Source organism: Aotus nancymaae, unplaced genomic scaffold (genome assembly GCF_030222135.1).
Source record: "Aotus nancymaae isolate 86718 unplaced genomic scaffold, 86718_ANA_hifiasm-v0.15.2.pri h1tg000089l, whole genome shotgun sequence".
NCBI classification, from domain to species: Eukaryota; Metazoa; Chordata; class Mammalia; order Primates; family Aotidae; genus Aotus; species Aotus nancymaae.
Window position 1 is genome coordinate 4,394,747 of NW_026988504.1, and position 24,231 is coordinate 4,418,977.

Consider the following 24,231-nt stretch of genomic DNA (forward strand, 5'->3'; position numbering starts at 1 on the left):
GCTGTAAAATGGGAACAACATCTATTTGTGGGGTTACTATGAGAATTAAGTCATGTTGGTAAAGGGACCAGCTTACTATCTGGCACTTCATATGAGCTCAGCAATTGTATCAAATATTATCGGTTTTGTTACTGGAAGAATTAACGAGGTGCTACAGATCGTCCTTTTTCCCCCAGATGAGGAAATTGAGGCCTGGAAAAATTAAAAGAAGTATCCAGTGCAACTGGCTGATTAGGGCACAGGTGATCCGCCCGCCTAGGCCTCCCACAGTGCTGGGATTACAGGCATGAACCACCACGCCAGGCCCAAGGATTCTTACAGATAGGGCATTGTCTTAGTATTAGACCAATATGGTTTTCTTCTTGTTTGCTTTTTTCAAAAAACACCAGCAACCAAGTAATAAATACACGGTGAATTTTGTTCCATCTAGTCTCTCTCCCCATCACCAGTCCCTGCTTTAGGATCCGTGGGGAGGGGATGGAGATTCGCTTTGGGTTATTTATGACCTCACTCTATTCATCATTCCTACTTAATGTCGAAAAAGATACGACTGTGTGGGTAAAGTTCTGCCTTTTGGATAGTTTATGCCCATCCAGTGCTTCTGAGTTTCTGAGGTCAGGGCAGGAACCAACACTCTCTCCATCCTTCCAGGGGAATGAAGAGGAAGCCAGCGAAGTTGCCTCGGGTCAAGAGGATTTTTAAAAATACTGCAAAAGCAATAGTGCTCACAAATACTCAGCTAAAACCTTCGAAGAGCTGTCAGAGGACAAAGCTTTTGGAGAGAGTGGGTGCAGCTAGGGATTGCGCAGCTCTGGCAATCCTCCGGCCCGCGGCCCCGCACGCGCATCATCCGGGCCTAAAAAGGTCAAATCCAACACTTTCGTGTCCCTAATCTCGAAGAACCATTTCCTAGGCAGCCCCAGATCGCTCCCAGATCCCACCCTCCCCAAACTGCAGGTGCTCCGCGTGTGGGCGTCAGGGATGGCCTCAGAGCCTCGGAGATTAAGGCCCAGCGCCCGCGCCTCCGCTTCTCTGCAGCCACGGGACGGCCAAGCGGCAAATGAAAGCCCAGCCTTCTCCCCGCCGGGGAGACTGGGCAGGGGAGCTGCTGCGGGGACGGACAGAGCCTCTTGAGCCCCGGTTCTCGGGCGCGCCGCGCGCCACTATCACATCTGGGGCTTCCACAACAACGCCAGGGGCGCTCCGCCGACCCGGAAGTAGCGTCGCCACAAGCGCGCTGCGGAGACGTCACCAGTACGCGGCACAGGAGGCGGAGCACTTTTGGCTTTGCGCACTTGCGTTATCACGTGGCTGGCGGGGTCCCGTGATGGGGAGGTGACGTAAGCGACGCGGAGGCGACGGTGGGCGGGGACAGGGAGTGAGCCGAATCTAGCCCTGCCTCTTAAAGCCTCCCGACCCTTTCGCTGTTGGCGCACCGCGGCTGCCGGGCGCGGCACCTTTAAGTGTTGCCGTGACACGTGTGTGAGGCGCCGGAGGCCCGGATGATGCGCGAGCAGGGCCGCAGGCCGGAGGAGAAGCCAGGGCTGCGCGGGTTTGTGGCACGCCCGCGGAGAGGCCGGGGTAGGCTGAGGCCGGGGTAGGCAGAAGCCGCAGTAAGGTGGGGTCGGGTAGGGGCGGTGCGCAGGCCGGGGGACGAGGCGGGGCAGGTGGCTTCCGCGAAGGCCTGGGACATGGGAAGGGCCGGCGGGGCGCAGCCGGGGCGCTCGGGGAGGACGTGGGCGCGCGTCCGCGCAGGGCTCTGGCCGACCCCGAGGAGGGCCTGGGATACGCCTCCTGCTCGCGAGCTCGGGGTCTCCCCAAGCGGGGGCCGGGGTCGGGCTGTCCTCGCCGCTCTCCGCCGTGCCCTGGACCGGCGATGGGGGCCGCAGGTGCCCGCCGTCTGCCCTGGATCCAGGCCGACTCCAGAGAGGCTGAGGTCGGAATCAGGGCCAGGGCGTCCCGTGCGGCCGCAGAGCCCAGCGGGGCTGGCGCGCTCCCGGGGTGGGCGCCTTCCTCGAGGCTGCGGAGAAGGCCGCGGAGCTTGGGGCGGGGTGCGGTTCCGATGCCGCTGTTCCTGGCGCGTGGCGTGGGCGTCCTCGGCCTGGGGCTGGCGTGGCGGCCGCCAAACCCAGACCCACGAGAGGGAAGACTCCCCGCGCCCGTGTTTACGTAACGCTCGCTACGGAGCCAGGCTCGGGGAGAGGCGCTCAGGTCGCTATGTCTGCGGCCGGGCTCCGGGACAGGCGCTGCGGAGTCGCAGGAGAGGGCCCTGGAGCGCAGCGCTGGGTCCCAGGAGCCGCTGTTTCCGTGGGCTCCTCCCCTCAGCACGTGGTTTTGACCCTGCGAGCCTCCATTGCAGTTCATCCTGGAAAAGTGACTTTAGGAGGAGGAGGGAGAGGGAGTTAGCCCCCGACTAGGGTTTCCGCAGGTGGAAATGTGGATGAGGCCTGTGCTGTGCCTGGACCAGAGGGAACATCCTCCCTGAGTTGGGAAGAGTGTTGATGGTGTGTGCTTCAGAGGGCTTTGACAGTGATTACAGGAACACTTGTCTCGGGCTCCTACACCTCAGAGAGCGAGCGTTATTATTGCCTAATGTTTTAGGTGGAATTGGTGAAGTAGAGGTTCACTTGTCACACTTGAAAAATTGTGTTTAAAATCTCTGCACCTGCACTAAGGAGTGGGTTAAGTTTACAGTTACTTATTTCGACTGAAATTGGGTTACATCCCAAGTGTTGTTTATCCCCTCCCTAAGTGGTTCTCAAACGCTGGTAGTGGTGCATGACAGAGTTCTCACCTTCCAGGGTGGATGACGGTCCTCACACAAAGCAGTGATACTGTTGGGAGTTTTTCATACGACTAGATGCCTTCACTTTATAGATTGTCCTTTATTCCGAGATCATTTCCTTACACATTTTTGGAGAGTTGGTATGCTTTTATTTATGGATGAAATCATAGCTCTGAGATTTGCTGCAGAATTACTTGGGGATGGGAGGTGACTCAGGATGGGTCAGACATAATTACTGAGGCAGAGTAAGGGGGTTCGTGCTCACTGTGCTGTTCTGCGTTTGTGTGTTTCAATGTTTTCACTATAAATTGTTTTTACGGACCTTAATTTTAGGTAATCGTAGTGATGGTAATGAAAGAGAAATGATCCATCTACGATTACCATAATGAAAGAGAAAATCCACACTTAGCAAAGCAAGACTTTGGCAACTCCTGTTACTCCCTCGGCTTTTTGTTGAAGTTTTACTGGTTCATTAAATCCAAAACTTTGGCATGTATTACCTCTTACTCATTGTGAGATTAGACTGGCGTTGACTGGCAGATGTGGAGACGTTTTCGTTCTCCGCGCTTGTCTGGTGTCAGGGTTAAGATGCAGTGTGGTGGTGGTGTTCGTATCGTGTGCATTACGACAACTGGTGATGAGGTAGCATGATCCTCCCGCCTCATCTTGAGTGCGCGTGTGGATGCTCCTTGAGCTTTAAGGACAGCCTTTTCTGGGTAGAGGGTTGCCGGTGCCACGCGGCATCCCCGGAAAGTAGCTAAAGAGATGGTGCAGGAAGAGAGTTGGCCTCCGCTGATGGTCATCCTGTCCCTCCCACGGGCTGTGAGCCCACTCTGTGGCTTCGATGATTTAACAGGCCAGAGCCCAGGAGCACTTACATTCAGGAGCCCTGCGTAGTACCTGCCCAGCCAAACTCGGTCCCATCCTGCACCTCCCCGCCACCCAAGGTCCTGGTTCCGTGCTGCAGGCCAGCAGGCCAGAGTCTGTACATCCCAGGGGAGTCTGCGAGGCTTCTGTGTATTTTTTGATTCCACTGAATTGCCTGCATGTGACCCAGCAGTGATTGTGCAGTTGGTGAGAAGTCTTAGATAATGCTCATTAGAAAAGGCTCTTTTATTTTCTCAAATCAGACAACTTCTAATGCTTGGTTTTTGTTTTTTTTTAATAGGCTTTTTCTTTACAGAAACTTTTTTTCCCCACATTATTCTTACAGGCCTAATTTTTTTTTAAACATGAGGTCTCACTATTGTTCCCCAGGCTGGACTGCACTGGCTGTTCATAGGCATAATCGTAGCTCACTGCAGCCTCCAACTCCTGGCCTCAAGTTATCCTCCTACCTCAGCCTCCCAAGCATCTGGGACTATAGGCCCAGACCACTGCACCTGACTTTTCTTTACAGAAGTTTTTATAGAAAAAGATACTTGATCCATGTATGGAATTAGATGATCCACAGTGATCAATTTGAATGGCTTAATAAAAGATGCTGGAGGAGGTCCTTACTTTTACTAGAGCAGAATTTTGGGGTACACGTGACTTGCTGATTCTTCCAGGGAAGGCTGGGTACTGAATACCAGAAGAAGTCGTCATTTTTCTGATATGTGTGAAGCAGTTTAAGGGACATAATTTTAAAATTGTGACTCAAATAGTCTGTGCTGTGTTTGGGAAGGTTACTTAAGAGGTAGTGGGTAGGGAAGGAAAGTGGTGGATACAAAGGTAGCAGTTAGAGAGGTGCAGGGGTCTGTTGGTTACTGTTTCTATGCAGCCGCACCAATAGTGTGGATCCTCTCTTAGGGACTATAGTATGTAGCAAGCTCTAAAGCACTTCCCAAGACTGTTATTTTTGTTGCTATTTTACAATAGAAAAGGAGGTTTGGAGAAGACAAGGTAGTTGTTCTGGGTTTCATAGCTGAGGGTGATAGAACCTCCCAGGGCCACCACATGCCACACCCTGTGATCTCCCCATTCGCCTGCTTTGGTGTTCTTCCTCTCTGTTGGTAAGTGGCCTGGAAGACACTTGCTTAAGTGTAGAGGTGTCTCATGGATACTGTTCTCTAGGCCTGCTACTTGCTCTTTTTCTCCTACCTCACTTTTAGAAAGATAATTTGTATTTTTTTGTTTTGTTTTGTTTTGTTTTGTTTTGAGATGGACAGGCTGGAGTGCAGTGGCATGATCTCAGCTCACTGCAACCTCTGCCTCCTGGGTTCAAGCAATTCTGCCTCAGCCTCCTGAGGAGCTGGCCTTACAGACGCGCACCACCATGCCCAGCTGATTTTTTTATTTTTAGTAGAGATGGGGTTTCACCATGTTGGCCAGGCTGGTCTTGAACTCCTGACCTGGTGATCCGCCCACCTCAGCCTCCCAAAGTGCTAGGATTGCAGGTGTGAGCCACTACTCCTGGCCTAGAAAGCTAATTTGTACAAGCACTGTCTAATAGAAACATAATACAAGCCACAAATATGATTTATGATTTTGTGGTAGCCACATTAAAAGAAGCAAGTGAAATTCATTTTCGTAATTTATTTAACCCAACATGTATAAAATATTACCATTTCAACATGCAACTCATCTAAAAATTACTGGGATGTTTTACATTTTCTTCTTATACTGGTGTTTATTTCTCTTCGAAATCTGGTGTGCAACTTACACTTACAGCACCTCTCAACCTGGATTGCTAGCCTCATTTCACATGCCCAGTAGCCACGTGTGGCCTGTGGCCTTCATATTGGAGAGTGCAGGTCTGTAGAGACACGCATGCTTATCTGACCTGCATGCGAATTCATTGCATGGGTGTTTGTAGCCAATTTGTGTGTGAGAATTAGTGTCCCCTTGTTTTTGAGCAGACATTCGGACCACATGATGGCCTTTTGAGGGAAGTGGCATCAAGAGTGATGCCCAGAGCCACTTGATGAATATCTGCTGATGAGACGCACCGGGCAGGGGCTGTCTGGCTGTCTCAGGGCCACTGCTGTCTGCTCAGCTCAATGTGTGGCAGCATCTTGTCATTTTGTGAGCTCTGCTATGTCCCAGTGGTTAGTGACAGGTCTCCGTGTTTCACGCTTCCTTTGTAGGGCTGGCAGCTGATCCAGGGGAGCTTTTGTGGTGGCTAGCATCCGTGATGACCCAAGAGGAGATCTTTTTTGTTTTTTATTTTTGACTCCACCTTGTGCGTAACCAAAGAGGAGCTCTTAAGAGATGATTTCGTTCTGGGATTTAATTATGCCTGGCTCTCTGTTTCTTCTTGCCCCCGCAGTGATGCACCATGCCCATAGTGGATAAATTGAAGGAGGCCCTCAAACCTGGCCGCAAGGACTCGGCTGATGATGGAGAACTGGGGAAGCTTCTGGCCTCCTCCGCCAAGAAGGTCCTTTTACAGAAGATCGAATTCCAGCCTGCCAGCAAGAGCTTCTCCTACCAGTTGGATTCTTTGAAGAGCAAATATGTGTTGCTCAACCCCAAAACAGAGGGAGCCAGTCGCCACAAGAGTGGAGATGACCCGCCGGCCAGGAGACAGGGTACAGATGTGCAGTGCGCTGGCAGAGAGGCCCGCACTCCGGGGTGACCAAGTGGATGGACTTAAATGTTGACCAGTTAGTAGGAAAGACAGCAGAATGTGGTGGGAGAGTTCTGAGTGTTTACGTGCCCTCGGTGGGTTTCAGCTATAAAGTGATGATGCAGGGTTTGTAGGAGGGAAATCTGTGTACTTGGAAGGCCCTTGGAACTTGCTACTCGCCTTTCCCAAGTCTAACACAGTCAGAAGTCAGGCCTGGAACTAAGAGAAACAGGGTGGGCTGCATGGGGGCACGGTGTGGTGCAGAGTGCCAGGGCCTGGCTCCTTCAACCACTCTCTCTGAGCCGTGCCTTCCATCCCTCGAGGGGTCTTTGGAGTCTAGACCCAAGCAGCCTGGGAGGTCTGTGGGATGACCGGGTTTACTCCTGAGCTTTCCAGGAAAGTCCAGTAAATGGGACACCAGTTCTCTTGCCGCATTCCGAGTCACTGCATGCTAAGTGTATGCACCAGGAGTTCCTTTTCGTGTACGACCTGTGTGTGGACTTCTCTCTTTCTCTTTTCTTCCCTTGTCCCTTTCTTCCTTAGGCAGTGAGCACACATATGAAAGCTGTGGTGATGGAGTCCCAGCCCCACAGAAAGTGCTCTTCCCCACGGAGCGACTGTCTCTGAGGTGGGAGCGGGTCTTCCGCGTGGGTGCGGGACTCCACAACCTTGGCAACACCTGCTTTCTCAATGCCACCATCCAGTGCTTGACCTACACGCCGCCTCTGGCCAACTACCTGCTCTCCAAGGAGCATGCCCGCAGCTGTGAGTGTGGGTTTGCTACGGTGGGGTGGCTGTGGGTCCTTGGGATTAGATAAGCCCATGCTCTTGTGGCCCTGCTGAGCTCAGTCTGGATGAAATTTAGGAGTGCAGTTCTTCATGAGTAGTAACTTAGGAAACTTAAATTTGAATCATGTCTGCTGCAGAATGGGCCGTGAAGGTGTCACTCAGGTGGGATGGTGTTCAAAAAGCTTTTCTGTAAATAATTACCCAGACAGAAAGAAAGGTTTTCAAATAATACTTCCAAAATATGTATATTCAATTATTATTTTTTAGAGACCGTGTCTTGCTCCATCATCGAGGCCGGAATGCAGCGGCCCCATCACAACTCACTGTAGTCTTTTTTGAGATGGAGTCTCTCTCTTTGTTGCCCAGACTGGAGTGCAGTGGCGCGATCTCGGCTCACTGCAACCTCTGCCTTCTGAGTTCAAGAGATTCTCCAGCCTCAGCCTCCCCAGTAGATGGGGCTACAGGCATGTGCCACCACACTGGGCTAATTTTTGTATTATTATTATTATTTTTAGTAGAGACGGGGTTTTACCACATTGGTCAGGCTGGTCTCGAACTTCTGACCTCCTCACTGTGGTCTTGAACTCTTGGGCTCAAGTGATCCTCCCATCTCCACCTCCCAAAGTGCTGGGATTGTAGGTGTGAGCCACCATGCCTGGCCCAGTTGTTTTATGCATTTGTTGTATCAGTGTATCTTAAATGTATTATAAAACATGCAGCCTGGGTAACACAGCAAGATCCTGTCTCTCTACAAAAACAAATCAAAAACACGCACAGTGCTCACACCTGTCGGAGGCCAAGACGGGCAGATCACTCGAGCTCAGGAGTTCAAGACCAGCCTGGCTAACATCGTGAAACCCCGTTTCGACTAAAAATACAAAAATTAGCTAGGTGTGGTGGTGCACACCTTTAATCCCAGCTACTCGGGAGGCTGAGGCAGGAGAATCGTTTGAACCCAGGAAGCGGAGGTTACAGTGAACTGACCAAGATCACACCACTGCACGCCAGCCTGGGTGACAGAGCGAGACTCCATTTCACGCACAAAAAAAATAAATCAAAACAATTAGCTGGATGTGGTGGTGTGCTCTACTTGATTAAAATAGAGGTGAAATAAGATATAATTTACCAAAACCTGAAGGAAATAGAAAGTGGAGAGTCTTCTATTAAATTAAAGCAGTGGTTAATCTTCCTATGGGCCAGGCGCTGTGGCTTATCTTCCCATGGGCCAGGTGCCGTGGCTTACACCCGTAATCCCAGTACTTTGGGAGGTTGGGGTGGGTGGATCACGCGGTTAGGACTTCAGGACCAGCCTGGCCAAGATGGTGAAACCCAGTCTCTACTAAAATTACAAAAATTAGCCAGGCGTGGTGGCAGGCGCCTGTAATCCCAGTTACTCAGTAGGCTGAGGCAAGATAATCACTTCAACCCAGGTGGCAGAGATTGCAGTGGCCCGAGATCGTGGACCACTGTGCTCCAGCCTGGGTGACAGAGTAAGACTGTGACTCAAAAAACAACAAAAAATCTTCCCATGAAAAATACCAAGCAGAGACAGCGTTATTTCTTTGTAACTTTGTTTTTTTTTTTTGAGATGAATGTCACCCAGGATGGAGCGCAGTGGTGTGATCTCAGCTCACTGCAACGTCCGCCTCCCGGGTATAAGCAGTTCTCCTTTGTCAGCCTCCCGAGTAGTTGGGACTATAGATGCATGCCACCACACCCGGCTAATGTTTGTATTTTTAGTAGAGATGGGGTTTCACCATGTTGGTCAGGCTGGTCTTGAACTCCTGACCTCAGGTGATAGCCTGCCTTGGTCTCCTAAAGTACTAGGATTACAAGCGTGAGCCACTGCACCCAGCCGTTTCTGTGCAACTTTTAAGAAACAATTCCAGTCCTTTGCACATTCTTCCAAAGAATGGAGAACAAGAGAGAGAATCCTTTCCAGCTCATTCTATAAAGTTCCTGTAACTCAGGTAACAATAATTAGGAAAATATGAGAAAGGAAATTGATAACCACAACTTATTCACGAACATAGATAGAAAAATTCTAGGACAATACTACCAAATGACACAGTTTCTAAAAACCTGTAAGCAACTCGCGTTTATCCTAGGAGTGCAAGGATGCTTTAATCTCAGAACACCTCTAGAATTCTGGAAAGAGCAGAGCAGTTGAAAGCACAGCTCAGGAGCCTGGCCTGTAGGCTTCGCTTCCCGGCTTTGCCCCTTAGGAGCTAAGCTTTTGAGAATGCCCTGGTCTGTGGAGGAGTGAGACTGTCTTCCTCACAGAGTTGTGTGAGGCTCAGATGAATTCTGAGTGAGTCAAGTACCTGGAGTAGCAGCCGCAAACGGCTACTGAAGGGACTGCGGAAGGGACTGCTACCTTTGCTACCTTAACTGCTGCTGCTGTATTCGCAGAGTAAAGGAAACGGTCACCTGAAAGTAGATGCCTGCTAAAAATATATATGATTTAAAAAATCTTAGCAAAGTAGCAACAGAAGGACCATTTTCTGGCTGGACTTGGCACCTCACACCTGCAGTCTCGGCGCTTTGGGAGACTGAGGTGGGAGGATCGCTTAGGGAAAGAAGAAAGGACATTTTCTTAACCTAGTAAACCTAGTACCTACCAGAACAGAAGCTACAAAAAGCATCATTTTAATTTTTTTTCTTTTCTTTTTTTTTTAGAGACAGGGTCTTGCTCCATTGCCCAGGCCATAGGGCAGTGGTGATGCCATCATAGCTTATTTGATTAAAATATAGGTGAAGCTCCTGGGCTCACGTGGTAGATTATATATGCCACTGATTTTCTTATGGCCCTTTTAAAGTGAATGTGTCGGCCAGGTGTGATGGCTCATGCCTGTAATCCCAGCACTTTGTGGGAGGCCAAGGCAGGAAGATAGCTTGAGGCCAGCCTGGGCACCATAGTGAGAACCCATCTCTACAAAAAATAAAACGAACCAGGTGTGGTGGTGTATGCCTCCAGACTCAGGAGGCTGAGGTGGGAGGATCACTTGAGCCCAGGAGGTGGAGATTACAGTGAGCTATGATTATGCTACTGCATTCCAGCCTGAGTGGCAGAAAGAGACCCTATTTCTCTCTGTCTTTTTTTTTTTTTTTTTTTAATCACCAGTCTTATGTTCGATGATGTTGAATGTTAGCGAGCACGAAGCTCAGTGAGATTCTTTTGGCAAACTTGGCCTGAATTAGCATAACCACTTTCGAAAACAGTCTGGCATCATCTTTTGCAAAATCTGTTATCCAGCAGTTCTGCTCCTGTAGAGAAGCTCTGGCCTTGGGTGTATGGTGTCTACAGCAAGAAGCAGTAAGCAGCCCATGTGCTCATCCACAGAGTGCATGCGTGCATTCCAGCACGGTCATGTGGAATATGACACAGCATGCCAAGTAATGAATTTCAGCTTCTGAACGATACAGTGTCCAGTGAAAAAAATGTCCTGGAAAACTACATAGTGCACAAATTCCTACTTAAGAAGTTGGGGAAAAAATTTCCTTTTTTTTTTTTTTTTTTTTTTCTTGAAACAGAGTTTCACTTTTGTTGCCTAGGCTGGAGTACAATGGTGCGATCTTGGCTCACTGCAACTTCCACCTCCTGGGTTCAGATGATTCTCCTGCCTCAGCCTCCGGAGTAGCTGGGACTACAGGCATGCACCACCATGCCCAGCTAATTTTGTATTTTTGGTAGAGACGAGCTTTCTCCATGTTGGTCAGGCTGGTTTCGATCTCCTGACCTCAGCTGGTCCTCCCGTCTCAGCCTGCCAAAGTGCTGGGATTACAAGGTTGAGCCACCGTGCCTGGCTGAAGCACATTGTTAAGATGGCTACTTGTAGCCCCTATTTCTAGTGGTGACCTTGGTAGTTTTGAGGTTGTTCTGGGAGAACTTTCAGTAAGATTTGACTAGATGGCCATTGTTTTCATCTCGTGGTTTTGGCCCTGAGACTGCTATCCCGGGCCTGTAAGTGGCTCTTCCACTGTAGAGCTGCCTTCCATTGTTGATTTCTCTGTAGGATCTTTTCGAACCATTTGCCAACTGTGTGAAGATTAATTTAGTTAAAACTAGATAACCTCTAAATTGCTGTAATCTGGCACAGGTGGGCTGCAGTATGTTGCAGTCTCAGCAGCAAGCGTGTGAGTGAGGCAGCCACGCCCTTCAGGGGAGCGCCTGGTCTTCCTCCAGTACGGGTCCCGTGGGCCAGCATCACTGTGAAATACTAGTGCACCTTAGCATCTTAGAACATAGCAAGAGAAGCTGTGGCCTTTTTTCCTGCATCCCACTTGATGCTGAGTGGCCCGTAAGTGGGCTGTGGCTGTGGTCTCCCCTCCTAGCACGTGGCGTTTGAAGAATCTTGAGGATCCTAAGAGGTATTCTCACGAGGGTCCACTGTGCATGTGGCATGGAGCAGCAGCTCCTGCCATGGGCTGGCCTGTCTTTGGCACTGATACTTAGCTAGAAAAGAAACAACGTAAGTAGCCCAGGAGGATCGCGGTTCAGTCCTATCCTCTTGTTTCCCCAGTCTGCGTAGCAGTGTCCCTGTAGTCATGGATTTGACTTTCGAGTTACATTTTCCCGAATTACATGAAAAAACGTTTGTCCATGTGCCACTTAAATTAATCTCGTATATTGCTGGAGAACCTGGCTAGATTGTTCTTTACCCTATTTAAGAGTGATATTTATCAGGCTGAAAGCAGCTTTTTTTTTTTTTTTTCGAGGTAGGGTCTCACTCTGTTGCCCAGGCTGGAGTGCAGTGTTGTAATCATAGCTGACTGCAACCTCCACCTCCTAGGCAATCCTGTCACCTCGGCCTCCCAAGTAGCTGGCACTAAAGACTCATACCATCATGTAATTTTTACCAGGTAATTGTTTGGTGTTCTTTAGGGTAGAGATGGGGTTTTGCCATGTTGCCCAGGCTGGTCTGAAACTCCTGGGCTCAGCGCCCCTCTTGCACCAGCCTCCTTAGATGTTGGGATTATAGGCGTGAGCCACCGCACCCCACCAGCAGTATTTTATCTAGAATAATTAGAGGCTTAATTTCTGCACAACTTTTTTGAGATGGAGTCTCACTCTGTCCCCCAGGCTGGAGTGTAGTTGCCACAATCTCTGCTCACTGCAACCTCCACCTCCGGGGTTCTAGCGATTCTCCTGCCTCAGCCTCCTGAGTAGCTGGGATTACAGATGCCTGCCACCACACCCGGCTAATGTTTGTATTTTTAGTAGAGATGGGGTTTCACCATGTGGTCAGACTGATGTTAAACTCGTGACCTCAGATGTTCCACCCGCCTTGGCCTCCCACAGTGCTGAAATTACAGGCGTGAACCACCACAGCCAGTGATTTTCTATATAATTTTTGTAGTAAAACTCTATCTTACCTGGAGTTGAAAAAAAGAGTTCTTTAATATTTGTTTGTTTTCTTTCAAATAACATAGTTTTGCCTAATTTTGAGTTGTCATTTTAAAAATAAAAGTAGTAAATGGATATGGGTCGGGTGTGGTAGCTCATACCTGTAATCCCAGCACTTTGGGAGGCCGAGGCGGGTGGATCACCTGAGGTCGGGAGTTTGAGACCAGCTTGACCAACATGGAGAAACCCTGTCTCTACTAAAAATACAAAAAATTAGCCAGGCATGGTGGCACATGCCTGTAATCCCACCTACTCGGGAGGCTGAGTCAGGAGTACCGCTTGAACCTGGGAGGCAGAGGTTGTGGTGAGCCGAGATCGTGCCACTGCACTCCAGCCTGGGCAACAAGGGCAAAACTCCATCTCAAAAAAGGAATAAATTAAAAAAAATTTTTTTTAATGCATACAGTTAGAAAAGGCAAGCAGAAGTCTAAAATGAGAATTAACTGCCCCACCCCCCTTTATGTAAAGGCAATCCCATGGGGAGTTTTTTACATCTCTTCTAGAAGAATTTTGTGTAAATAATAGCATTTTAATGTATATTTGCTAAGCAGGCTGCATACTGTTCCATCATTGATTTTGAAGTCCGAGTAAGGAGTTGGAGATCTTGGGGGGGGAAATTGATTCAGGTGAGTTTTGTGTTATGAGATGGATCTGTTTGAACGGGTAATGCACCATGTACCAGAAATGTGTCTTCTCAGTGTTCACTTTAGAGAAACTCAGCCATGCGCACAAGGAGACACATGCAGGATTGTCCATTGCAGCGTGTCTATGACAGCAGAGAAAATGGAAAGGCTGAATGTGTGTTAGTGGTGGGTATAGAAATAAATCGTGGTCTCTTCGTTGAGTGAAATATTCTAGCTGGAAGATGTGAAGGAACTGGAGCTGTGTCTAGCAACATGGACTTTTGTAAAGCACATTGCGCAATGATACTTAACTGCATGACACGATTTATGGAGAGGAGGTTTGGAAATGTAGCTACAGTGCCATTTATTGTTTGTGGATACACGTGTGTGTGATAAGAAATACATGAGTGAGAACAGTAATTGCCTGATTCGGGATAGTGGTTTTTTTGAATGAAGGAACATGGAAAATGGGGTTGGGAGATTGAGGGGGAGTTCAGCGGTCACAGCAGCGTTTACTTACATCATAATTTGAAAGGTAAAAATGTACCGCTGTCTAGCCTAGTGGCTGGTGAGGCGTTTTATGTAGAGCAGGGGTCGGCAGAGTCATCTGGCCTGCTGTCTGTGTGTGTAAATGAAGTTGTATTGAACACGTTCATGCCCATTGTTCATATAGTGTCTGGCTGCTTTCTCTACAATTCAGGGGCATACTTGTGACTCGACTCTATAGCCCTCAAATCAGAAAGGATTTGCTATCCGGATCTTCCCAGAAAACATTTTCAACCCCAGATATTTCTAGCAAGGTGTTTACTAGAAGCAGTGGAACAGACGTTCTCATGTCTGAGGCACAAAGTAAGGGGCTGTCAGCCCTGAAGTATTTTAGCCTATTGACCGTGTGATGCAACTTAGAAATTCGAGAAGACGTCTTTTAAGCTTCATTTTGAAAATCTGACTTAGGCCGGGTGCGGTGGCTCATGCCTGTAATCCCAGCACTTTGGGAGGCCGAGGCGGGTGGATCACAAGGTCAGAAGATTGAGACCATCCTGGCCAATGTGGTAAAACGCTGTTTCTACTAAAAATACAAAAAAATTTATCTGAGCGTGGTGGTGCACGTAATCCCAGCTACTTGGGAGGCTGAGGCAGGAGAATTGCTTGAACCCAGGAGGTGGAGATTACAGTGAGCTGAGATTGCGCCACTGCGCTACAGCCTGGGTGACAGTGCGAGACTCTGTCTCAGAAAAAAAAAAAAGAAAAAAATCTGACTTAGTCTTCTTATAAGCAGACGATACTAATGAAGTATGAAAAGCGTCATGCATAGGTCAACGTTAACGCTGGCTGATGGTGTGAGGTTTTTAGAGTTTCAGCTTTGGACGGATCATAGCCCCCAAACGCCATCCAACAGAGAAGAACATTTCCTTGGTGGTCACCCAGTCAGCAGGGGTCTGGGGTCTCTGGCTCAGTCATTCTCTCACAGCCTGGTTTGCTCGTACCTGTTTGTGTTTGGGGCGGCGGCCTCTTGATGAGTTCTTTGAAAGCTCTCGTCTTAACATTGCTCCTCTTTCCACGCCGCAGGCCACCAGGGAAGCTTCTGCATGCTGTGTGTCATGCAGAACCACATCGTCCAGGCCTTCGCCAATAGCGGCAACGCCATCAAGCCCGTCTCCTTCATCCGAGACCTGAAAAGTAAGCATCGATCCATTTTTGCGTTTTCATTCTTTATTTTTTAAATTTTTTGTAGAGAAGGGGTTCTTGCTCTGTTGCCCAGGCTGGTCTCAAACTCCTAGCCTCAGGTAGTTCTTCCACCTTGGCCTCTCAAAGTGTTGGGATTACAGACGTGAGCCACTGTGCTGTTCTGTTACTGAAGGCCTGCTGAGTGCTCACCCTGTAGGAGGCGCTGGGGAGTTGGTAGAGGGGAGAGGAGAATGAGTCGTGGATGAAGTCTTGGGAGTCCCTCTGTGCTAACAGCCCTGCATGTGGCAGCACGGACTCAAGGAATAACAGTTTAGAGACGTGGTCTGGAGTCAGTGGAGAAGCGTCTCAGTGGGGTAGGTCATGACAGGTCGCTTTTCCTTTGGCCAGGTAGAGAGGTTGTTGTGTATCTGGGGCAGGCAGATGAGCCTGAGGGAGGGCTGCAAGGAAGGATGGAGGAGGAATGTACCAGCTCCTTTCTGAGTATCAGGAATCAGGTGTGTCTGCTGTAAAAAAAATTCTCATTCACATTCACTTGGCAGAAAGAAGAGGCCTGTTACTGGTTTTTGAAACCTGTGTAAATTGTAGCACTATGAAATAATTATTCACCTGTGGTTTATATTGGCTCTTGTAGAGCTAGTTACTCAGTGGATTTTACATTCTTTTTGTTTGAGACAGGGTTTTGCTCTTACACCAGGCTGGGGGACAGGGACAGTGATGCAGTCGCAGCTCACTGCAGTCTCAAACTCCTGGAATCCTCCGGCCTTGGCCTCCTGAGTACCTGGGATTACAAGTGCGCGCCACCACACTTGGCTGGTGTTTTTGTATTTTTTGTAGAGACCGTGGCTGGCCTCCAATCCCAGCTCCAAGCAGTCCTCCTGCCTTGGCCTTCCAAAGTGCTGGGATTACAGGTGTGAGCCATTGCACCCAGTTGGATTTTACATTCTTTTTTCTTTTTCTTTTTCAGATAGAGTTTTGCTCTGTTGCCCAGGCTGGAGAGTGTGGTGGTGAGAGCGTAGCTCACTGCAGCCTCAACCTCCGAGGCTCAAGAGATCCTCCTGCCTCAGCCACCCAAGTAGCCAAGACAGCAGGCACATGCCATTATGACAGGCTAATTTTTTATTATTTTTTTGTAGAGATGAAGTCTCCCTATGTTGCCCAGGCTGGTCTTGAACTTTTGGACTCAAGTGATCCTCCTACCCCAGCCTCCTGAAGCGTTAGAGTCACAGGCATGAGCCACCTCACCCAGCCAGCATTTACATTTTTGAGGGCTTGGTGTTCTCGTCTGTGAAGTAGTGAAGGTTCAAGCCTCACATCTTACTGGGAAAGTAATGGCCATGATGAATTGTGAAATTCCTGTAGAGCTTGTTTTCCTCACTCGTTCCTTTGAAAAGTTGCAGTATTTTCCCCTTGTAACTCAGGAAAGCAGCTGCAGCCTGTTTGGTGAGGAGGCACGGGCTGTCCTCTCCCTGTGTTTCAGCAGCTGCAGCCTGTTTGGTGAGAAGGCACGGGCTCTCCTCTCCCTGTGTTTCCTCCTAGAGATCGCCAGGCACTTCCGCTTTGGAAATCAGGAGGACGCGCACGAGTTCCTGCGGTACACCATCGACGCCATGCAGAAGGCCTGCCTGAACGGCTGTGCCAAGTGCGTGCTTCCCCACCCACCTTCCGGGGGGCTTTGGACACCTTTCTACATGGTGGCAGCGGCATTCCTGTGGCAACAGCCAGCCCGGCTCCTTTCTACCCAGGCTGCCCTCTGGTAGACGTGGCAGAATTTGCCTCTGGGTACTCAGCCTGCTGGAGCCCAAATAGGGGACTGCCCCTGCTTCCTGGGAAAAGGCTGCCTCTGGATATATCCTAGCCCAGGGCGGCTTGGCAGGATTGAGTGGCTGTGGTGGTGGCAGTAGCTGGGTCTCAGCAGCTCAGTTGAGGGGAAATAGGTTAGCAGAACATCTTAGGGTATTCAGTTACTACCATGGACTTCTCCAGTCTCTTCAAAGTCTTGTTGGTTTTAAAAGGATGGGGTGGTAGGAATTACGTTTCTGCAATATAATTTACACATATATGTGTAAGTACAGACGGGGAAGTTTAACGTGAGGAAGTTTATTTATAACTTTGGGATCTTACTGTGCCTGGCCGCTATTTCTTATTCACACTGGAAAGCATGGGGGCATGAGAGTGTGGTGCCCCTTACATGTCATGGTCACCATCACAAATTGTCTCTCTGTCATTCCCGAGTCCATAACTTCAGACCAAAGAAAACAGGTAGGAAATGCTCAGAACTTCCTCTTACTGCCTCGGCTTATACTTTACATACTTTAGGAAGCACACCTAGAATGTTCTTTAGAGAAGCTGAGTTGCAGCAATGAGTGAGTGAAGTGGCAAAACCACTGGCTTCAGTGGATGATATTCTTACATAAATAAGACTTAGAGAAAGAAAACTTTTTGAGACAGAGTCTTGCTCTGTTGTCAGGCTGGAGTGCAGTAGCTGGGGTTGCAGGCCCACACCACCGTGCCTGGCTCATTTTTGTATTAGTAGAGACGGGGTTTTGCCATGTTGCCAGATTGGTCTCAAAGTCCTGGCCTCAAATGATCCGCTGCCTGGGCCTCTCAGTGCTGGGATTACAGACATGAGCCACAGCGCCCGACTTAAGAAAACTTATTTAAATCATTTATATGAAGGCAACCTTCACTGCATTCCTAGGATGTTTTTTTGCCTATTCTGAGAGTTTGGTCACCTCTTCCTCTTCCCCTGAAGGGGCTCAAGCCTCCCTGCTCCCTGTACGATCCTGGATCTGCCCTTCTGCGCTGATCTTCAGTGCACTGGGTGATTGAACTGCTGTTCCCTGTGTGCTGGGCCCCATATCTACTACTGGGAATTTAAAGGTGGAAACCATAGTCCTGGGATCTGGAGCTTATGGTGTAATTGGGGAAGGCAGATGACCCCACCAGCATTTACAGTGTGGTGCCGGAAGTGCTGTCATAGGGGGAGAGCACCTCACCCAGAGGCGGCTTCCTGGGAGAAGTGACCCCTGAGGGCCTGCAGAGAGGCAAGTGGGAGAGCTGCAGTGTCACCGGCACCTGCGGGGGAGTGCAGCAAGCCTGTAGCAGGGGGCCTGGCTCTGGACACAGGGCGCAGCCACCTGGCACACTCTTAGGTTGGGCACTTAACCCTGGGCTTCAGTCAGGCTGATTAACCAGAGTCTGCAGGTAGAAGAAATTGGTGAAGAGTGGGATGGGAGGTAGAGTGAATAACAGTTTGGATGTGGGGCGGTGGGACAGGAGGAGTGCAGGTCTGTGATCTGGGCTTGGGGGTGGGTAGTGGTGAGCCATTCACTGGTACCAGGATTGGTGGGAAGAGGAGGGAGGCCAGGTATCGAGTGGCCAGGCATTGCCGGAGACCAAGGGGGAGATGTACGCCCACCAGATGTCGGTCCATGAGAGCTTTCACTGGTCCATAGTGAAATGTGGAGTCAGGAAAATAACAATGAGACAATGGTGAGCTTTTCATAAAGCAAATTCTTCCATTTACTTTGCAGGTGGAGGGGCCTTTTTGTCTTCGGGTTCTGTAAGTGACTTTTGGTGTTACTTGCATTACGATCTGAGCGTGCTTATAATATTTCTACTTCATAGAACTTCCTGATGTTGCTCTGTGACCTGGTAGATAGCAGCGTTTGAGAATGCTCCCTGCATACTTGACGGTGGAGTCTCAGGCTGCCGGGGTGTCGGTTCGCTCCTGTGTCTATTGATGGGTCTGTCGATGATGCTGTTTCACTTTCTATATCCGTGTGCTCGTGTCTCCTTCATCTGTTTTGAGTAGCGTGTTAAGTCTGTGGTTATTGGAATCCTGGTGTGTTTCTGTCTCCTTACATCTCCTCTGGTTTTGCTTTACGCAGGTGGTTGTGGTCAGATACTCATAACTGTCGTGTCTTCACTGAGAATCGTGGCTTTTAGCATTTTGAGTGTCTTCGCTTGTCACATGGAGTGCCTTTTGTTCCGAATTCTGCCAAGGCCGGCGTCAGCGCTGCAGCCCTTGCTTTGCAGGGTGTCCACCGGTGTGGGTGACACCCCCTGGGGCACCAAGGAAGGAGAAGTGTGCAGACCCCAGGCACAGTTAGTGCCTGAAGTATAATTCACTGCTTACTTATATCTAGCTTATAGATATAATCATACTTAGTCCCATATAATCTTTCTATATAATCACATAATAACTTACTGCTTACTATATCTAGCTTTTTTATATATAATCATACTTAGATCCATATAATCTTTCTGTATAATCACATAGGTATTGTAGTCGGAGCTGTACTGACACATTTAGTGCTGATTTATAGAATCCTTCCGTATAACCATATACTAGTTTGTAGTGGGAGGAATGCCTAGAGCAGTCACAGAACAGAAGCAGTACATGGGAAAACAGCCAGACCAGGACGAGAACCAAAGACCCAGGCGGTGGCGTCCCTGCCTGAAAGGGCATACGCTGTATGGCAGGCTTGGAGCAGGAGCCTCTCCTCCTGATAAAGGAGTTGTAGTACCTCGCATCCAGTTCCTGTGGAAAGTAAGCCTCAGGCCTGAGATCCTGGAAGTAACCGAGGGAGAAGAACCCCTCTGGTGTGACCAGTCACGGCGGCTGTACACCCTGTCAGTCATTTCTCGCTTCTGCGCTAGCCCAAATCATTCTCCCATAAAATTCTTGAGAAGAGCACAAGTCTGTCAGCTCCCACCGCATTGGCTTACAGTGTCTTTCTATTAGAAACCTTTTGAAGTCTCCAGCCCCCAGATAAGAAGTATTGCGCACGACACCTGTTGTACACAGGCCACCTCCCTTCCTCGGTGACCTAACGGGGGTAGACCCCTTTTCTGTACATGACCCTCTACAACTGCACACGGCCCACCTCTCTGCCCAGGTGACATAATGGGGTGGCCCCCTCACTTGTGACTCACGTGATTATGTATACCCTTTCACTAAGCCTGTAGATGATGACCTCACAACTCTTCCCCCTGCTTGTACCTAATAAATACAGAGGCTTCTGGGCATTTGGGGCCTCACCTGTCTCTGCTCATATGTGGCATGGCCCCCCGAGTCCAGTTGCTCTTCTCCAGTTCTTCAGTGTCCTGTCTCCTCTTGGATTCTGCACTTCAGCACGGCGTAAGGGGCACCCCACGACCCTGTGGGGCCAACAGCCCTACACACCGTCCCCTTGCCGTCACTTTCTGAGCTCTTCCATAGAGGCGTTCCTAAGGTTTGGTCTTGCTTCAGAAGCCAAACTGATCCTCTCCTAACAGGCAGGCTAAGCCCCTTCACATTTCCTGTGATGACTGAAAAGTTTGGTCTCAATTCTGTCATATTTATGTATTTTATAGTAATTATAGGTAGCATATTTGCTATGCTTATTTCTGATTTTTCTTTATTTTTCAAACTACTTTTGATATTAGATTTGTATTTTTGTTTCAGTGGCTACCTTCGTACATAAACCATTCTTTTCAAGAGAGAGCCTTGCTCTGTCTCCCAGGCTAGAGTGCAGTGGTGGGATCTGAGCTCACTGCAGGCTCGACCTCCCATGCTCAAGCCATCCTCCCACCCAGCAACTGGGTGGGCGCGGCCCCGCCCACTGGTTTCTCAGCCCTCACTGTCCCGTTTGTCGGCTGGTGGTTCCCTTTACTTCCTGCCGCTTTTCCTCCCTCTCTCCCGCATTTTAGTTTGCGTGATTTCTTTTTCGTTGTTGTTGGCATCTATAAGGTGGTTTCCTTTTCGTGCCCAGCCTTGGGTTATGGTTACATCTTGCCATTGCTCGTTGCCCACCCTCCATTTGGCCCCTCTGGCACGCTCCTAGCTGGTGAAGCCTGGCCTCTCGTAAGTTCCACCAGGAAGGCAGCTGTGTACCGCACTCTGCTTCCAGAAATGAGGCCGCTGTCATTGTGTCGAGGACGTTTGGCTTGGAGTTCTGGTTGCTGTGTCTTTGGCGTCGTGCCTGTTTTCTGGGGCTGGTTTGAATCTTGTGAGGTGTTTTGATTCTTGTTCGTTACTGCTTTGTGCTTGAAGCACTTTGCGTAGACTAGGCCTGCTTTCATTTATCTTGTGGGTCTGGTGGTTTTCAAGATTTGTAATCCAGAGCACTGCTTCTGTCCGCGCAGTGCAGTGCACTTTGATGGTTGGCTCATCCTCTGGCAGCAGAAGGGTCGATAGCCTTAGATGGTTTTGAGTTTTTTCAGGACCCTGATGTCTCTTTGCCTCTCTTGCCTTTCACTGCCCTTCTAAGGACGCCTGCCTGCCTTTTTGCCTTCTCCCCCTGAGAACCAGTGCCCGTGGAGACCGCCACTCCAGTGTGCCCGTGAGACCCCATAGTCATGCCCCACTCCAGGGTGCCCCTTGCAGCCGTGATTCTGGGTGGCTCTCAGGCCCCCTCTGCCCCCTCCTCCCCTCTTGCCCGGTTGTTCCCCACTGCCCTTTCTCCCCAAGCTCGGTGGGATGCCCGGGAGAGCTTACTGGGTAAGGTAATGGTTGTGCTTCCTCCACTTTGGTTGTACAAGAGGGGGTTCTGTGTGGTCCTGTGGGCTCTGGTGCCTTCAGGCTCTGGATGCTGGGGGTCAGGGGGTTGTTGGCCAGTCTAGATTTTGGCAGCTACCGTCACACACAGCTACCCACAATTCTCAGGCCATGCAGAGATTACGTCCTTGCTAGTTTTTGCAGTTAAAAGTCCCTTTTGAAGAATGGTGGCAGCTTATTTTTCATTTTCTAGCTTTGCAGAATAAAAATTGGGTGACCCTGTATTGGTCCCCCAAATATTTCAGAGCTCCCAGAGCCTAGGAAGTACCATGGTAAATAGTCACACAGGTCAGATGAGAGGCTGAGTTGTGTGCGTTCTGTGGCAGGGGCGGGAGGGGGCCGTGGTGTAGCCTGTGGGTGTGGAATGGTCTGGGTGGCCATGGGAAGTGTGGAGAGCACCCTGGAAATAGCCCGGCTTTGCGCCAGTGAGAAGTTGGGGAAGCAGATGGGGAGACGGGGCCGGAGAGCCTGGGAGAGGGGAAGCTTGTCTGGAGGGAGTGGGCGCGCCTGCACGCCACACAGCCTCCTAGTAAAGAGCCTGCAGAGCCAGCTGGCCTCGCGCCTGGAGGCCTCGGGCGACTCTGAGGAAGGCAGTTCCAGAGGAGCGAGTCAGGACCAGACACAGTGGGCTGCAGGTGAGAACCAGGAGCAGAGACTGGTTGTGGCGTCTTGTTTCAGAGTCTTCCCAGCATGAGTAGCTATCAATGGATATGTAGACGTGGGAGGCACCGGGCAGCTCTGGGCAGGGTGAGAAGAGGCCCCATGGCTTTGATCGCCTCGGATCCCAGTTAGTGAGTGGCGTCGGGGGCGTGAGTGCCCACACCTGACTCCGCTGTCCTCCCTGGAAAGGGTGCAGAGCTGTGGAGTTTTGGTCCTGTTTGCGCCTTTGTTCCCATCCCTATCCCTCTTCCGTGACTGGGGACCAGCTGTCTGATGACCAGCAGAGAAGTGGAGGGGTGGGCTGGGTGGGTGCCCTTGTTCAGAGGGGTATTTGGCCTCCAGCCTCACTCCAGATTTAGGTACTTACTTTTTGGTGAGACTGAAAAGAAGAGGCAACAGTGAGGATGCACACACGTTTCTCGGGGCTTTCATTTTCCGTGAAGGTTTGAAATGGCTAATGTGGGGAGTGGGGCCCTCAGGAGGTCAGCACTCTGCAAAGAGACTGCCAGGCAGCACGGGCCCAGGATGGAGCTTAGGGAGCTGCGGCGACTCGGGTGGGGGGTGGGGTTTCCCAGCCCCAGGCTGAGCTGGTGATTGATGGGCATGGGGGTGCTGAGATGGGGCCATCCCTCGTGTCATCTTGCCAAGTCCTTCCCTTAAAGACTGTGGCCTCATTTTCAGGTTGGATCGTCAAACGCAGGCTACTACCTTGGTCCATCAGATTTTTGGAGGGTATCTCAGATCACGTGGTAAGTGGAGACATTTGCTCTACTGCTTCTTGCCAGGATTAGAACATGAACCCAGGAAACCCTCAGAGTGGGAGCACAGGCTGGGGCTCTTTCCTTGCTGTGCAGACCTGGGTCAGTCTCTGAGGTCTTGAGCCATGGTTTCTTCTGAGACTCCTGGCCCACCTGGCCACTGGGCTGGTTGTTAGAATATTCTCATGAGGGCAGAGCGCAGTGGCTCACACCTGTAATTCCAGCACTTTGGGAGGCCGAGGCAGGCGGATCACCTGAGGTCAGGAGTTTGAGACCAGCCTGGCCAACCATAGCCAACATAGTAAAACCCCCATCTCTACTAAAAATACAAAAATTAGCTGGGCACAGTGGTGCATGCCTGCAATCCCAGCTACTCAGGAGGCTTGAGTCAGGAGAACTGCTTGAACCCAGGAGGTGGAGATTGTATTGAGCCAAGATCGCACCACTGCACTCCAGCCTGGACGACAGAGCAAGACTCTGTCTCAAAAAAAAAACAACAACAATTCCCATGAAGAAGTTTGGAGAGATCTCTTTCCTCCACTCTCCGTCAGCAGGAGAGTACCGCATGTGGCAGTCACCAATCCAGTCAGGGAGGGCCCTGTGAGCACAAAGGCATTGACGTCCATCTTTGTGAAGTTTGGTGGTGAAGACGAGCTCTCTGTCCGGACACCAGGATGCTCCAGGGGCTAGTGGGAATCTCATCTTTGGCCAAAGCCCTGTGGAGAGTTTGCCTCCCTCCTGGGTCTGGGTCTTGGGAGCTGGGAGTGCCTCTGCCGGGCCACACCTGCTCCACTGCCTCTCTGTTCTATTGCAGTGAAGTGCTCCATGTGCAAGAGCGTCTCGGACACCTATGACCCCTACTTGGACATCGCGCTGGAGATCCGGGTACAGACCTGTCCTGCCCTTCATATTTGCGGTAGGAGAGCGAGGCCAGAGGGTGAAACAACCAGCAGAACAGTAAAGGCATCAGATCAGAATAGACGGGGAGAAAGCTCCTCTGCTTCCTGCCGCCTTGCAGGGCAGACCATTGTCTTTCCCTGTTTCTTCCTAGAGTTTTTCCTCTGCATATCCTTTTATTTAAAGAAAAAAATGGTAAAATTGAGTTTTGCATTCGGAGGCATGAGCAGGAACAATGCTGTCCCAGGGCTTGGGGAGAGTCCCCTGCGTGCTGTGGGCGGCGTGCAGGTTTTGGAGCTCTCTGGGCGTCACCTGGGAGAGCATCCTAGGCTTTCATGCACGCCCTGCCCCAGCTGTGGTCTGCGGGAGGCTGGCTGCCTTCACTGGGCCAACCCAAGCTGCAGAGCAGGTCCAGCCACGAGACCATTTTGATAAAAGTGACTGATTGATGGCAGACCTCCTGCAGCTGTCATTTCTTTTCTTTTTTTCTTTTTCATGGGGGCTTGAGGGACAGGGTCTTGCTCTGTGACCC

The 24,231-nt window shown here is 50.1% G+C and overlaps 1 protein-coding gene across 5 annotated transcripts in view; it reads left to right on the forward strand.

The window, feature by feature from the left end:
- The first annotated feature begins 1,508 nt into the window (after positions 1-1,508).
- USP36 (ubiquitin specific peptidase 36) overlaps positions 1,509-24,231 on the forward strand; it is a 47,525-nt gene continuing 24,802 nt past the window's right edge. Inside the window, exons 1-7 of one of the 5 annotated variants that reach the window (XM_012453581.3) lie at positions 1,509-1,581; positions 6,036-6,297; positions 6,879-7,100; positions 14,724-14,834; positions 16,380-16,482; positions 22,726-22,793; positions 23,617-23,687. In XM_012453581.3, coding sequence (XP_012309004.2) covers positions 6,045-6,297; positions 6,879-7,100; positions 14,724-14,834; positions 16,380-16,482; positions 22,726-22,793; positions 23,617-23,687 — 828 coding nt within the window. In that variant the 5' untranslated portion in view covers positions 1,509-1,581; positions 6,036-6,044. Of the gene's footprint in view, positions 1,598-3,879; positions 4,780-6,035; positions 6,431-6,878; positions 7,101-14,723; positions 14,835-16,379; positions 16,483-18,376; positions 18,406-22,725; positions 22,794-23,616; positions 23,688-24,231 lie in introns of those variants that run through there. The other 4 variants (XM_012453582.3, XM_012453584.3, XM_012453586.3 and 1 more) reach the window with 4 other exon arrangements.